The sequence below is a fragment of the Canis lupus genome, chromosome 32 (genome assembly GCF_003254725.2).
Source record: "Canis lupus dingo isolate Sandy chromosome 32, ASM325472v2, whole genome shotgun sequence".
Taxonomy (NCBI): Eukaryota; Metazoa; Chordata; class Mammalia; order Carnivora; family Canidae; genus Canis; species Canis lupus.
In genome coordinates, this window is record NC_064274.1 from 26,668,812 (window position 1) to 26,682,746 (window position 13,935).

A 13,935-nucleotide genomic window follows, 5' to 3' on the forward strand; every position below is an offset into this window, starting at 1 on the left:
AGTGAAATCATTGGTATTTGTCTTTCTCTGACTTATTTCATTTAGCATCATATTCTCTAGCTCCATCCGTATCATCACTAATGCCAAGATTTATTTTTGATAGCTGAGTAATATTCCATTGTATATACTTACCACTTCTTTATCCATACATGAGTCGATGGACATTTGGGCTGTTTCCATAATTTGGCTATTGTTGATAATGCTGCTATAAACATTGGGATGCATATATCCTTTTGAATTAGTATTTTTGGATTTTTTGGATAAATACCCAGTAGTGCAATTACTGGATGATAGGGTAGTTCTATTCTTAACTTTTTGAGGAATCTACATACTGTTTTCCAGAGTGGCTGCACCAGCTTTCATTCCCACCAACAGTGTAAGAGGGTTTCCCTTTCTTAACATCCTCACCAACACCTGTTTCTTATGTTGTTGATTTTAGCTGTTCTGACAGTTGTGAGCCTAGTACCTGTCTCATTGTAGTTTTAATTTGTATTTCCCTGATCATGAGTGATGTTGAGCATCATTTCACATATCTGTTAGCCATTTGGATGTTTTCTTTGGAAAAATGAGTGCTCATTTCTTCCCATTTCTTAATTGGATTATTTGTTCTTTGGGTGTTGAGTTTTTATAAGTTCTTTATATATTTTGGATACTAATCCTTTATTAGATATGTTATTTGCAAATAATTTCTCCCATTCCAGGTCACCTTTTAGTTTTGCTGATTGTTTCCTTTGTTGTGCAGAAGCTTATTATTTTGATGAAGTCCCAGTATGTTATTTCCCTTGCCTTAGGTGAGTTATCTAATAAGAAGTTGCTGTGGCTGAGGTCAAAGAGGTTGCTGCCTGTGTTCTCCTCTAGGATTTTGATGGTTTCCTGTCTCACATTTAGGTCTTTCATCCATTTTGAATTTATTTTTGTCTAGCTTTTTTGATATAGCTTTAAGTAGCTATCTTTTTATTCCCTCACCAAAGTTCTCAGAAACTTTTACATTTCCATATAAAACAGTTTCGTAGTTGACTTCTTTTACTTTTCAACAAGCACAGCATTGATAGCTAACTTGTTTTCATGCTTAGTACATGCAGAAGTAAGCATATGGCCTTTAAAATCCAGCTTGTCAAAAAATAAATAAATAAAATAAAATCCAGCTTGTCTTAAATGCACAGAAAATAAATTCATCAAACTTATTGAGCACCTGTTATGTGATCTATCAGCCTCCTCTTTCCATTTAATTGGACCCAAGTTTCTGAATCTATTTCAGGGAGACAGAAGCAATTTTAGCTAATAGTTCTTTTGGTAGTTAATATAATTAATTGTGCCTAAGTATCATTTAAAAAAAAGTTTGAGTTATAATTGACAGAATTATTTTAGTTTCATGTGTACAACATAATGATTTGATATTTGTATATGTTGTGAAATGAGCACCACAATAAGTCTAATTAATTAACATCCATCACTACACATAGTTAATTCTTTTCTTGTGATGAAAACTCCTAGGATCTATTTTATTAGCAACTTCCAAATATGCAATACAATATTATTAACTGTGGTTGCCATGCTATACATTACATCCTCATGACTTATTTATTTTATAACTGGAGGTTGTACCTTTGGCTCCCTTCTCACATTTTGCCCACCCCCATCCCTGCCTCTGGCAACCACCAAACTACTCTCTTAGATTCCACATGTAAGGGAAATCATATTGTACTTATCTGACTTACTTCATTTAGCATATGCCCTAAGGTCCCACCATGTTATTTCAAATGGCAAGATTTCATTGTTTTGTATAGCTGAATAATATTTAATTGTGTATCTGTCTACCACATTTTATCCATCACTCATTGATGAACACTTAGATGTTCTTCATATCTTGATTATTGTAAATAGAGCTGCAGTGAACATAGGGATGCAGATATCTTTTTGAGCTAGTGTTTTTACTTTCTTCAGATAAATACCCAGAAGTTTATAATAAAATGTTTTCACTATTTAACAATACTAATACTTTATAGTATAAAAGATTAATTATTTTGGGTAGTACAGAATGTTTGAAAAAGTAACTTTGTCTTTTTAAAAAATTTATTACAAAATACTAAATGTAAATGTAATCAGGAGCATGGAAAGCTAGCAGGTAAGGTTCCTGAGGTTCTAAAGCAAGCAAATAGGTTTCGAGCAGAGGGAACAAATTTGTAAAAGGCGCCACCTCACTGACCTTGATAAATTCAAGGAACTATTCATTGTTCAGAAAGACTGGAATATAGGAGATATATAGGAAAGTTCCCAAAGGTGAGTTTGCTCAAGTAACAGGGCTCAAGTCACTAGAGGTCTTGTTTTCTTGCCAAGAAATCAAAAACTTTTTTCTTATGACAGGTGCCTTTAAAGGTATTTCAAGCAAAGAAGAGATATTTAAGTAGGTAGATGTGAAAGGGACTTTAGTTTTGTAAACTGGAAAAGCATGGTCAATGACAAGCTATGGCACAAAAGACAGGACCTAGTGAGCATAGCATTTCAGAGCAATACCAAGAGAAGAGACCCTGGGAAGGAGAGTGAGAAGAAGAGCTTTCTTGATCTAGAACACCAGGTTCAAAATGAGTCCATGAATTCCAATTAGTTGATTCTATTTCATTTTCTTAATTAAATGACATAATGACAATTAGCATCAGTTGAGGTTGAATGCTCCAGAGAATTCTATTAATAATCTGATTTGATTTGAGGGTATACTCTATCCTGAATAAAAATGATGCAGGCTAGCACTGTAAAAGAACATCTGGGGATGAGCACTGGGTGTTCTACTATATGTTGGCAAATCGAACTCCAATAAAAAATATATACATAAAAAACAAAAAAGAACATCTATAATATGTAATAATGTAAAAATAACCATGCTGTCTATTCAAGTAGAACTGGTCTCTAAGGAGCTCTAAACACATTAAACATTAGAGGCCACGTTCTCTCTACAGTGCAAAGAGGCAGAATAACAAGCAAGCTCCTTCCCATCTGGTCTTGCCCATGTTTTCAGGTCTGTCTCATGCTTTGCCACTTCTTCACCAATCCTCATTTTCAAGCACATGAGCCAATTGTGGTTTTCTCCTAAATATATGCCATCTTGTTCTTAGTATGCTTTCCCTTGCCTTTCTATCTGGCAAGTCTCTGTTCCTCCTTAAGACTCGGCTGAAACGGCTCAAGTCTCTGTAAAGCTCTCTGTGATGTCTCAATTAGTCCTTTATTTTCAGCACGTATACATTTGCATGTAATGAACACCCACAACTCCCTTTTAGATACTCTTAAGAGAGCTCCCTAACGGACAGGGACTATGTTGTATTCACTTTGAAGTGTGTCCTCGGCATACAGACAGTTCCTGAGAGTAGTAGGTGCCTAAGTATGAAAACCATAGCTACCCTGGGGATGGGACCTGGGTTTCACTGTCTATTGCCCTGCATAAGGGATGCTGGTGTTCTTTTTTAAGATTTTATTTATTCATGAGAGAGAGAGACAGGGAGAGGGAGAAGCAGGCTCCCTGCAGGGAGTCCCACATGGGACTCAATCCCAGGACTCCAGGATCACGCCCTGGGCCAAAGGCAGGTGCTAAACCACTGAGCTACCCAGGGATCCCCTGATGCTGGTGGGTTTTGTTTTGTTTTGTTTTTGTTTTTGTTTTTTTTATGTTGGTGTTCTAATGTGCTAATGTTCTAATGGTGCTCTTCCTTTGCTTAGAAATTGATTCCTTGACCTTCATATTTTCTTTCTGGACAATGCAAACAACATGAAGTTGTCTAAATAATCAAATTCCTCCAAACTTGAAGTAGACAAGGCGAAGACTTCACTGTGGGAGAATTACATCACAGAACAAATGAGATCGTTTGTATTTAAAAAAAAAATCTGGTCATTTGGTTCTTGGGTTTCTTTTTCTATGATGACACTTAAAGAACCAGTATTTTTAGTCAAATTAAAAATAGATTATAAATTCATGCTTATAAGCGGTGTCTTAGGCACAAGAATGTTGGATATAGATAGAGAGTAGGACTTGATTTTTTAATTAATACTATATCTCAAAATACTGCTTTATTACCTTGCTCAATGTATTTGAGATCCTATTCATGTTTCCTGGAGCCTCATAATATTTATAAAACTAGAATGGGAAGGACGAATGTTTTATTAGAGTTGGCTTTTCATAAAGCATCTGAGCATCATGCTACTGTATTTTTAGCTCAATCTGTGAATATTATGTGTAGCTAAGTGTCTATTTAAACACAACCCTGAAAATCACCTCTTTGCCTTCAACCTTCATATCAACATGAATTCTATATATGCAATCTTAGCTAGAAAAACAGATTTTCATCAATATTTGCTTTTGAAGCAAACCTAAGTTAGATAATTCTAAATGTCTAATAGAAATGTGATACCAAACTTGATGTTAGTTATTCCATTAAATAAATTTTCTTTTCTCCTTGTTCTTAACAAATGGTAATTCCTTTTGACTTTATAAAGATCCTTTGGATAAGAAATGTTAATCCCACAAAATGAAGACTAAAATGTTTATGCTCATTTCTTGCTTCTCAGTGGTTCCATCAAACAGCAGGATTTGTGACTCTAGCTTTCTGACGGGGCTCAAAAATACCTTTCCAGTTTTGCCTTCTGACTCCCTCACTCTCCTCCCCTTCCTGTTGTTACTCTTTCTCTTCCAAATCAGAACTGCATTGCCATAAAAAATTAGGCAGATTTATGAATGGTTGGATAGATGGATGGATAAATGGATAAAAATGTGATAAACCAAGCTTGGTAAGCTGTTAATGGTAGAATCTAAGTGGAGGTTTTAGAGGCATTCACTGTAAGATTCTTTCAACTTTGCTGTGTTGAAAATTGTCATAATTTCTTAGAAGTTGTAATCCAGGAAGGGTAGGATGACAAGGGGCTTCACTTATTTTGTTTAAATTTTTTTACAATATATTATTAGGGAAAAATGGAAAGAAAGCTATATGAAACTGTCTTCATAAGTGAAGTCACCAGACTATTGGTTTAAATACCCTTCATGTTTGAAATTTGCATTAGGCCATGCTAAATAACTAAGAATGTGTACAATCATTTAGCTATATAATAATAAAACCACATCATTATAATAGGAAATTGGATATGTAAGTGTGGTAGATATAGTCAGTGGAATACTATGCAGCCATTAAAACTTCTAGAAACAGATACAATGACATGGAAAGATTCATATATAATTTTTTATATGTGTCTAGAACATTGTGAATTTATGGACACACCTAGAAGTACATATATACAAAGATATTATCTTTGAATTATTATATTATGGATCTTTTTCTCTCATATAGATTTTTGTATTCACATTTTCCATTTTTTTCTTAAAGGTGTTCCAATGTTTTTTATTTTAGTAACCTAAGAAAGAAGGAAAACAGAGAAGAGAAGGAAAGAAAAAAGCCAAGCTATTTTTCTGTGAAAATGGAGTAGAGAAATGTTGGTATCTGTAAATAATTTTTGATCAAGCCAAAAGATTATCTGGATTTTCCTTTTATCTATATCAATGAAATCTGCTCTCTTATATTTTCTTAATCTTGCTCTTACAAAAAGTGCATGTGAAATATGTAAAAACAAATAATTTCATTCATTCTTCTGAAGTTATTTTCGTGGACTTAACTAGTGGCTTTGAAGGAAAGTTAAGATGTTTTCATGCTGCTAGGCCCAAGGCATTTCATACTTGGAAATGCCCTATCTTTAATCTCCAATTGCATTAGATTTCTGTGTCTGACTCATGAGGAAAAGAAGTTTCAAAGCCAAAATGGTAAAATCTAATATCTCTCTAACTATACTAACTATTGATAGATTTCAGACAATGTGACACCTATGTTCCAGTGGTCCTAACCAGAAGAATTAAGAGTTCAAAGATGCCAGTTAAATAATAAAAATGTTTTTGTGTATTATAGATGTCTTTTGTCCAAGGAGATTTAAAAATGCACTAGAATTAGGTAATCTTTAGCAATATGTCTCTGGTAGGGTAATAGGAAGTAACAGTCATTACTGTTAATTTTTATTCATCCAGTGAATTTATTGAACATTTTATGGCTCTGCAATTAATATTTCGCTTATTGTTTCCTCTCTAGAACATTTTTTTCAATAGCTACTGCCAGAAAAGTTAGACATGAATCAATGTAAAAATATGTATAGAAAGAGTTCATTTCTGGATTCCAGTTCTCTGGTCCTCTCTTGGTGGATGATGTGGAATTTAAAACTTATACATTTACCCTGTTCCTGGATGCCAGTGTTCTATTCTATGAATGTCTTCTCACTACCCCACAATGCCTAACATTTCATTGTCTTCATCTCTTATCTTCCCTAGGTAAAATGTCCAGTGATCGAGCTTTGAGGAAGCAGCAGCAATTAAACAACCTTGTTTATGTGGTGACAAATCAGGCCAAACCTGGTGACAGAATTGTGGATTTCTGCAGCGGCGGGGTATTGTATCTCTCCTTTTGTTCTCTTTAGCCTTTCGCTATGTGACTTTACTGTATTATATTCAAAGTCATGTTTTTATTTGGCAAGGCTGCTGTCTCAGAATGAGAAAAAAGCCTTACAGACCAAAGTTGTTTCTTTTTCTGCCTTTTCCAGGGCCATGTCGGGATTGTCCTTGCTCACATGCTACCATCATGCCAGGTAAAATATGAATAACCAATAAAAAGAAACGATGGAAAACTACCCAGTTCACTTAGCTGGGTCTGTCTTACCCCTGCTCTTTGAATGTATAATCATTCACTCAGGTCACATTATATGGCACACATAAATTTTTTTTTCTTTGAACTAAACTTCTAAAAATCTTTTTTTTTTTTTTAACTTCTAAAAATCTTAAAGTAGGATCACAGTAGAGTTTTCAATTTTTATAAAACAGTTATATTTTAAAATAATTTTTAGAAGGAAACACCATTCTGTTGTTAAATAAAATAGTTAATAGTAAAACTAGTTTAATTGTCCATATATTTTTATACCAGAAATACTAGCATCTGAAACTTATTAAGCATATTCTTTTAGTATCTTGATTTTTATCCATTTTACCAAAATTGTAACAGAATAACAAAATCTGTTAAAGAAAAAAATAAACTCCAAATTTACCACAGTCATCCATCAAATGCTTTTCTTCCCCTGTTCTCATTAAGTCATTGTCTATGAGGATGCTTATTGCTGCAAATGCTAAAAATGTAAATATAATTTTAGTCACCAGCTTTAACTCAGTATTGTAGCATAAATGTTTTTTCCCTATTGCAAATAGTTTTAAATATCATTATTAAAATATCACCAAAATGTAAGTACACAGTATGTTTTTAAGTAAATGTACCATAATTTATGCAGTCATTGCCGCCATTTGTTAGGAGTTTATTATTTTTAGTCTTCTGCCATATGAAATCATTTCCTTGCAGTGATCATCTTTTAGCATAAAAGTCTAGAATTTGATGACTTTTAAAAAATACAAAACAAACAGGGCAGATTCTTTGCTCATGAACTCCCTGGAAGGTGCAAAATAATTATAGTGACTCCTCACAGAAGAAAATGGTGAAGAAGAACTCATAGACTGGCCAGAATGACATGTAACAGACAGCTGGGGGGCAAGGGGGTATCATTCTTTTCTTTTCTCCAAAAATAAAGGGCAAAATAAATAAGGAATCCTGGGGGAAACTAGCAGCTGTTTTTGTTATCAAGGAAAGCAACAATTTCGTGGTTGGAGTTAGAGGAAGAAAGCTCATAAAGAAGAACCCTGGAGAAGCAGGGTCAAGGATATGGTGTTTTTCCCCCTTCTCCACAGTTCTAGAAACTTAGAGATGTTGAGACTTTAAAGGTGAAATCTTGGCTAGAATAATGGCTGGAAAGCCTTTGATGCCAAGTATACTCTGATAGGTTTTTATACAAAGGAATGCAGGATTTTTCCATAAAGACAAGCATAAGGACAAAATAAGGGTAGAACTAGGAATGATAGTGATGAAAGTGATTTAATTCTGCCCACTTTTCTTTGTCAAAACCAGTAATCCTCTCCAGTCATCATTGGCCTGGATTCCTAGAGACTCTTAACCATTTGCCCTTCCTTCTGAAGGTTGCCCTTCACCCCAACCAATCCATAGTATACATTGCAACAATGGAACCTTCTTTTATCACACGACCTGGCTGCTATTACCTCTCCAGAATTATGTCTACCATCTATACCCTGTCCCCCCATCCACCATCACCACCACACACTGTGCCCCAGCTACACCAATTTTCTCAGTTCTTCAAACACACCCTTGGGCGTTTTTACATATTTCTCTCTCTGCCAGAAATACTCCTCCAGTCCTCTAGCTAATTTCTATTCATTTCTCAGGGCTCAGTTAATATGTTATTTTCCATCTTAAATTACTAAAACCTTCCTTAGTCATGAAGTCTGAGTGCTCTGATAATGCAATATGTCTTCCATTACACACATAACTGTATTATAATTGCCTGTTACACTTATATCACTCCATTTGTAAGCTTTAAGAGTTTGAGGACCTTGTTCATTTTTATACCACATTATTGGACATACTTCCTGACAGAGGATAAGGATCAGTGTAATATGTTCTACATTAAAGCTATGAAATACAGTAATAATACTTTGCCCTAATGTCTGAATTATGTTACTGAATATACTGTTGTTTCCTGGGTGAAATCTAGGTTACATTAATAGAAAACAAGGAATTATCTTTAATCCGTGCTAAGAAGAGAAGTGATGAACTAGGTTTAAGCAACATTTGGTTCATTCAAGCAAATATGGAGTATTTTACAGGGATGTTTAATATTGGGGTAAGTAAGCAATTTCAATTTCTTTAATTTAATTAAGAAAAATTATATTCCTCAGACTAATTAGATAATATACTTTTATATTCTCTGCTAAGTAGGTGTATAACTTTTTATTTCAACTATCTCTAAAGTATAGCATATTAATGAATATTATTTCATTCATAGCACTTCACCAGTATGTGGTAGAGGTAACATTTGTTCCTCTCCCAGATATGAGCTTTATTTTCTTCACTGCAGAATACCTGGTGCCTAAAACAATGTTTGACATATAGCAAATGCTTGAAAATAGTTCTCAATCGAATGAACGATTGAATTCTAATGACAATGGCCTCCCTTAGTTTATTTTACATTTTTTAAAGATAACAAAGAAAAATAAAGAAATGTTGCTGTTATTCTTTGTATTTGTCTTAAATATTTTTTCTTATTTTTAAAAGGCTATTGTTTACTATAGAAAAATACATAACAATACAAAGAAGAATCACCAGTATTACCATCAAAACCCTTTGGTCATTATATTTATGCACACATACAAACATATATTTACACATATGTTAACATTACTGACATACTATCATACTACATGGATCTTGCTTTAACTCAACATTGTCATAAATCTTTCCCCTACTCATTGATCATGTTTTTTTTTTTCATGTTGTCATAATGCATAATTATTACTATGATGGGCATCTTATGCATTAAGACTGGGATACATTTGCCAAATCTCTTTCTAGGGACGTTGTGCTAATCTGCATTCCCAACTGTATGTGTTCATAAAACATACATAATAGGCTAGTCTAGCTGGAACTCTTTTTCAGAATAAAAACTCAGACTTTCATAGTTCTTATGATCTTTCCAATGAGGTCCATTTCCTAAACATCAACTACTGGGAATTTGTGGGATTTATTGTTATCTTTTACAGGGAAAAATGTATGCAATTTGTTTACGTTGCAGACATGATCTAGATTGGTTATCTCAAGCCAAGCCGATACGAAGAGAAAAAAGCCTATTATTGAGGAAATTCAGGAAAATGCAGACATCTGAAACAGCGAATTCAAATTAACTATATGTTTATGTACAACTTAAATTTTACATAAATGTCGACATAAAATCAAAGCTTCTCCCAGGAAATGAGCCATTAAACCAATTGCCCATGTTACCAGTACACCAGCAAAATATTTAAGGTGGCAAGAAATTTCTGCCCATTTACTCACCTTTCAAATCACAAAATTCCAGTCTTATCAGCCATATATCTCTTTATCTTCCTGTGGTTTATAGGTGCTAAATCATTCTGGCATATTCTTATAACTTCCAAGGTCATAATTCACTAACACTACCTGAGAATGTGTGTCTTTTTGATGTGATATTTTTTCTACATTTCATAATAATATATTCATAATGACTTTTTTCTTTCATAATTACTTTTGTCAAGATATATAGAAAATGAATTAAAATTACTTGGAGGATTAAACCAAAATTAGATTTACTCTCAAGAAAATAATTTTCCCTAGGAGGATAATTGAGGCATTGTTACTAGATAAATCAAGCTGAATGCATCAGTGGCTCCAACTCTTATATTAAATAGATTACAGTGAAAATAGTGTAGCTAGAGAGGAAATCAGAATAAGTATTGGAAATGCATTAAAATTGCATTAATCCATGGTTTTGTGATATTTCAAATAAAGGTTTAGTTAGCATTTATCTTTGCTTAGTAAATATTTTTTCTTTTACTATTTTTCTTAAAAATAGTAATGTAAACCAGATTTTTTTTAAGATTTTATTTATTTATTCATGAGACACACACACACACACACACAGAGGCAGACACACAGGCAGAGGGAGAAACAGGCTCCATGCAGGGAGCCTGACGTGGGACTCAATTCTGGGTCTCCAGGATCAAACCCTGAGCTGAAGGCAGCACTAAACCGCTGAGCCACTGGGGCTGCCCAGTAAACCAGATTTTAAGGAGAGAATTTTAAAATTTAGAATCAACTATGTTTAGGAACTTTAAGCAAATTATTTATATATAAGAATTAAAATACTAATTGTTAGCCATACTTCTGTTAAGATAACAACCTACAGCAGACAAAAATGAAAAGATTTACTAACTTTGTTAAACTAGTTTGATCTGAAATAAGGAAAGGAACAAATCTAAATATTTTCAGATCTTTTAATTAGGTCTTCCAACACTTCCACCTACTGCACCTGCCCAATATATTCAGAATCAATGAGATGACACTGCGTTTGTTCCAAAGAGTCAGCATGTAGTTTTTGGTTCTTTAGAAATACAAATGCCTAATAAGCTTATAAAAAATTCAAAGTAAATTTTAACTTGAACAACAGTGATATGCCATCCTTGCTCTTAAATTTTGCAAAGGCTAAAAAAAATATTCTACTCTTCGACTGCAGAGCTTCCATGAGATAAGCCTAATTATACAGGAGTTTTATATTTTTTACTTTATATGATATTTGCAATGATTTATTAATGACATGAAAAATTAGTTATAATGGTAAACAAAATAAACATAATGATAAAGAGTGTGGATTTTAACATTGGGTAATTTGTGCCAAAATCTCAGCTTGGCACTTACTAGCTGCATGACTCTGGGCAACTTATTTAAACTCACTAATCCTAATCAATTTTTCCATATATAAACTAGGCATAAAATAGCTGACTCATAGGATATTGATATAACGTATGTGAAACACTTAGCAGGTTGTCTGCCATTTAGGTAGCACTCAATAAATTGGGCCGCTTTACTGTACAGTGTGATCTCTGCACTTAAAAAAGATGGGAAGAATATGCTAATATGGATTTTTTTAAAGGTAGCTATCTCTATATACTATGTGATAATATTTTTTTCTTTCCATATTTTCAAAATACCTCTAATTTAACATGTTGCTTTTATACTCATGATAATGTAAGCAATAAAGATAGAAGAATAAATATGTGTTTAATATTATAGAGAGATAGATAGCTTATTTAGCCAAGAAAGGCTAATAGATCCCTAAGGATTAGTATACCGTATCTAAAAGAATTCTGAACATATAAAATCTATATCTTTTTCTTTCAAAACAAGTATGTATTATTTTTTTTCTAAAGATTTATTTATTTGAGAGAGAGAGAGTATGTGCAAGCAGGGAGAAAGGTAGAGGGAGAGAATCTCCAGCAGATTCCCCACTTAGCACAATGACTGAGCCACCCACCCAAGCACCCCCAATAGTTGTAGTTGGCTTATTCTCATTTTGATTATAATGACTATTCATGTCCTGAGGAAAATTTAAAAGTTTTTTCAAAATTAAGAAACATCCAAGAAGGTATTTTTTCCTCCCAGTTTCAATATATGCAGCTGCATGGTGCTGAATTAAGTATGTTATGAGTTGAATGTTTGTGTCCTCTTTCAAAAAATGCATATGTTGAATTCCTAACCCTTAACATAATGGAATTAAGACCTGGGGCTTGGGAGGTAATTAGGTCATGAAGGTGGAGCCTTCCTGAATGGAATTAGTACTCTTGTAAGACAAGAGAGCTTCTTTCATCCCCTCTATCTGCAAACCACAAAGGGGTCCCTCTCTAGACATTAGATCGCCAGCACCCTGATCTTGGACTTTTCCACCACCAGAGCTGCAGTAAATGTTTGCGGTTTAAGCTACCTACTGTATGGTAATTTTTTTTTAAATAATAGACCAAACTGAGACACTATGTATTGATTACCAACCTTTAAAGGAAAATTTAAAAATTGCTTCACAAGTGGCCTTTTTAAGACTGTTTTTTTTTCTTTTTTAAATATTTTATTTATTTATTCATGAGACACAGAGAAAGAGAGAGAGGCAGAGACACAGGCATAGGGAGAAGCAGGCTCCATGCAGGGAACCCAATGTGGGACTCAATCCCAGGACTCTAGGATCTTGCCCTGGGCCAAAGGCAGGAGCTAAACTGCTGAGCCACCCAGGCGTCCCAATTTAAGGTTTTTTTTAAAAAAGAGGTCTGTGTATTGCCTTCTTATCTAATGCAGGATAAACAATCTTCATTATTGTGAAAACCTACTTTACAAGATTATGCTTTTTAAGACCTAACTTACAATGTGTATTAATACAAATGCTCTCAAACAATATTACAAAAAACCTGTTGTCAAACAATATTATAGAAAGGACCATGACTATGGAAAAACACACTGCACTAAAAAAAAAAAAAAAAAAAAAAAGTCAGTGTTAACCTTGCCATCAAAATGTTTTAGCTGGATAATTCCAACAGTAACAGAGTCTTCTGAACCAGGTGATAAGGTATTGATTTCTAACAGTATTGGTGACTATTTTCTATATTGTCAATATATATAAAAATCTCAAAATGGTTTACTTTTGAGCTATGTATTTATGTTTTTTATCTTACCCATAACAATTTTAATATGATTGTTTATGGTTTATCAGTGCTGAGTGCTTAATTACAAGTTTATTTCTAGTTATATATGTTACTTTACAATTAGAAGCATATGCAATTATACAATGTGATTCAGTAGCACTTTTGATCAGTAATTTATATAATCCTTGTTTTTAAAGTAAAAGGAACTTGAGGAAGTATATAGTCTACAGACACAATTTTGAAGAATCATTTAGACAAAATGGAGGACTTCCCAGGTGAAGAAAGCAGATAGAAATATTTTAACCCCCTTGTCTCCAAGGAAGATCAGATCCCCAAATAACAAGAAGAACAAAAAACAGAAGACTCATACTCCATTTTTGATGAGCCTACATTCAAGATTCTGTAACTTGAACCACAATAGATGAAGGCAGAAAGCAGACTAAAGAAAAATGGTAAGTTGAGTAGAAAAGAGGAAGATCAAACTGAAATGAGTGAGGAGAGGGAGTGACTATCAGGAAGCAAGTCAGTTTGCTCTCAGAATCCCAGAAAATGTCAAGGATTCAGAATGCCAGAAACCTCAGAGACAGGGGATAAGAAAGAGCTGAAATCATGTTTAATTAAAAATAATATTTAGAGACCCAGATTCCTACCTCTATCTTGTGTATACTCCCTGACTCCTGCAAGAAACTAGAGCTTTTTTCTGTGAAAAAACTGAGCCAGAGATGCTCAAAATACAGGGATACTGGGCATAGAGGAGGGCAAGGGTGCTG

General features: G+C 33.8%; 1 protein-coding gene across 1 annotated transcript in view; it reads left to right on the forward strand.

Annotated features, from left to right (window-relative positions):
- GSTCD (glutathione S-transferase C-terminal domain containing) overlaps nt 1-13,935 on the forward strand; it is a 124,910-nt gene that overhangs the window by 89,075 nt on the left and 21,900 nt on the right. The window contains 3 exon segments of the mRNA XM_025465806.3: nt 6,350-6,465; nt 6,619-6,663; nt 8,683-8,811. Of these exon segments, the coding sequence (XP_025321591.2) occupies nt 6,350-6,465; nt 6,619-6,663; nt 8,683-8,811 (290 nt within the window).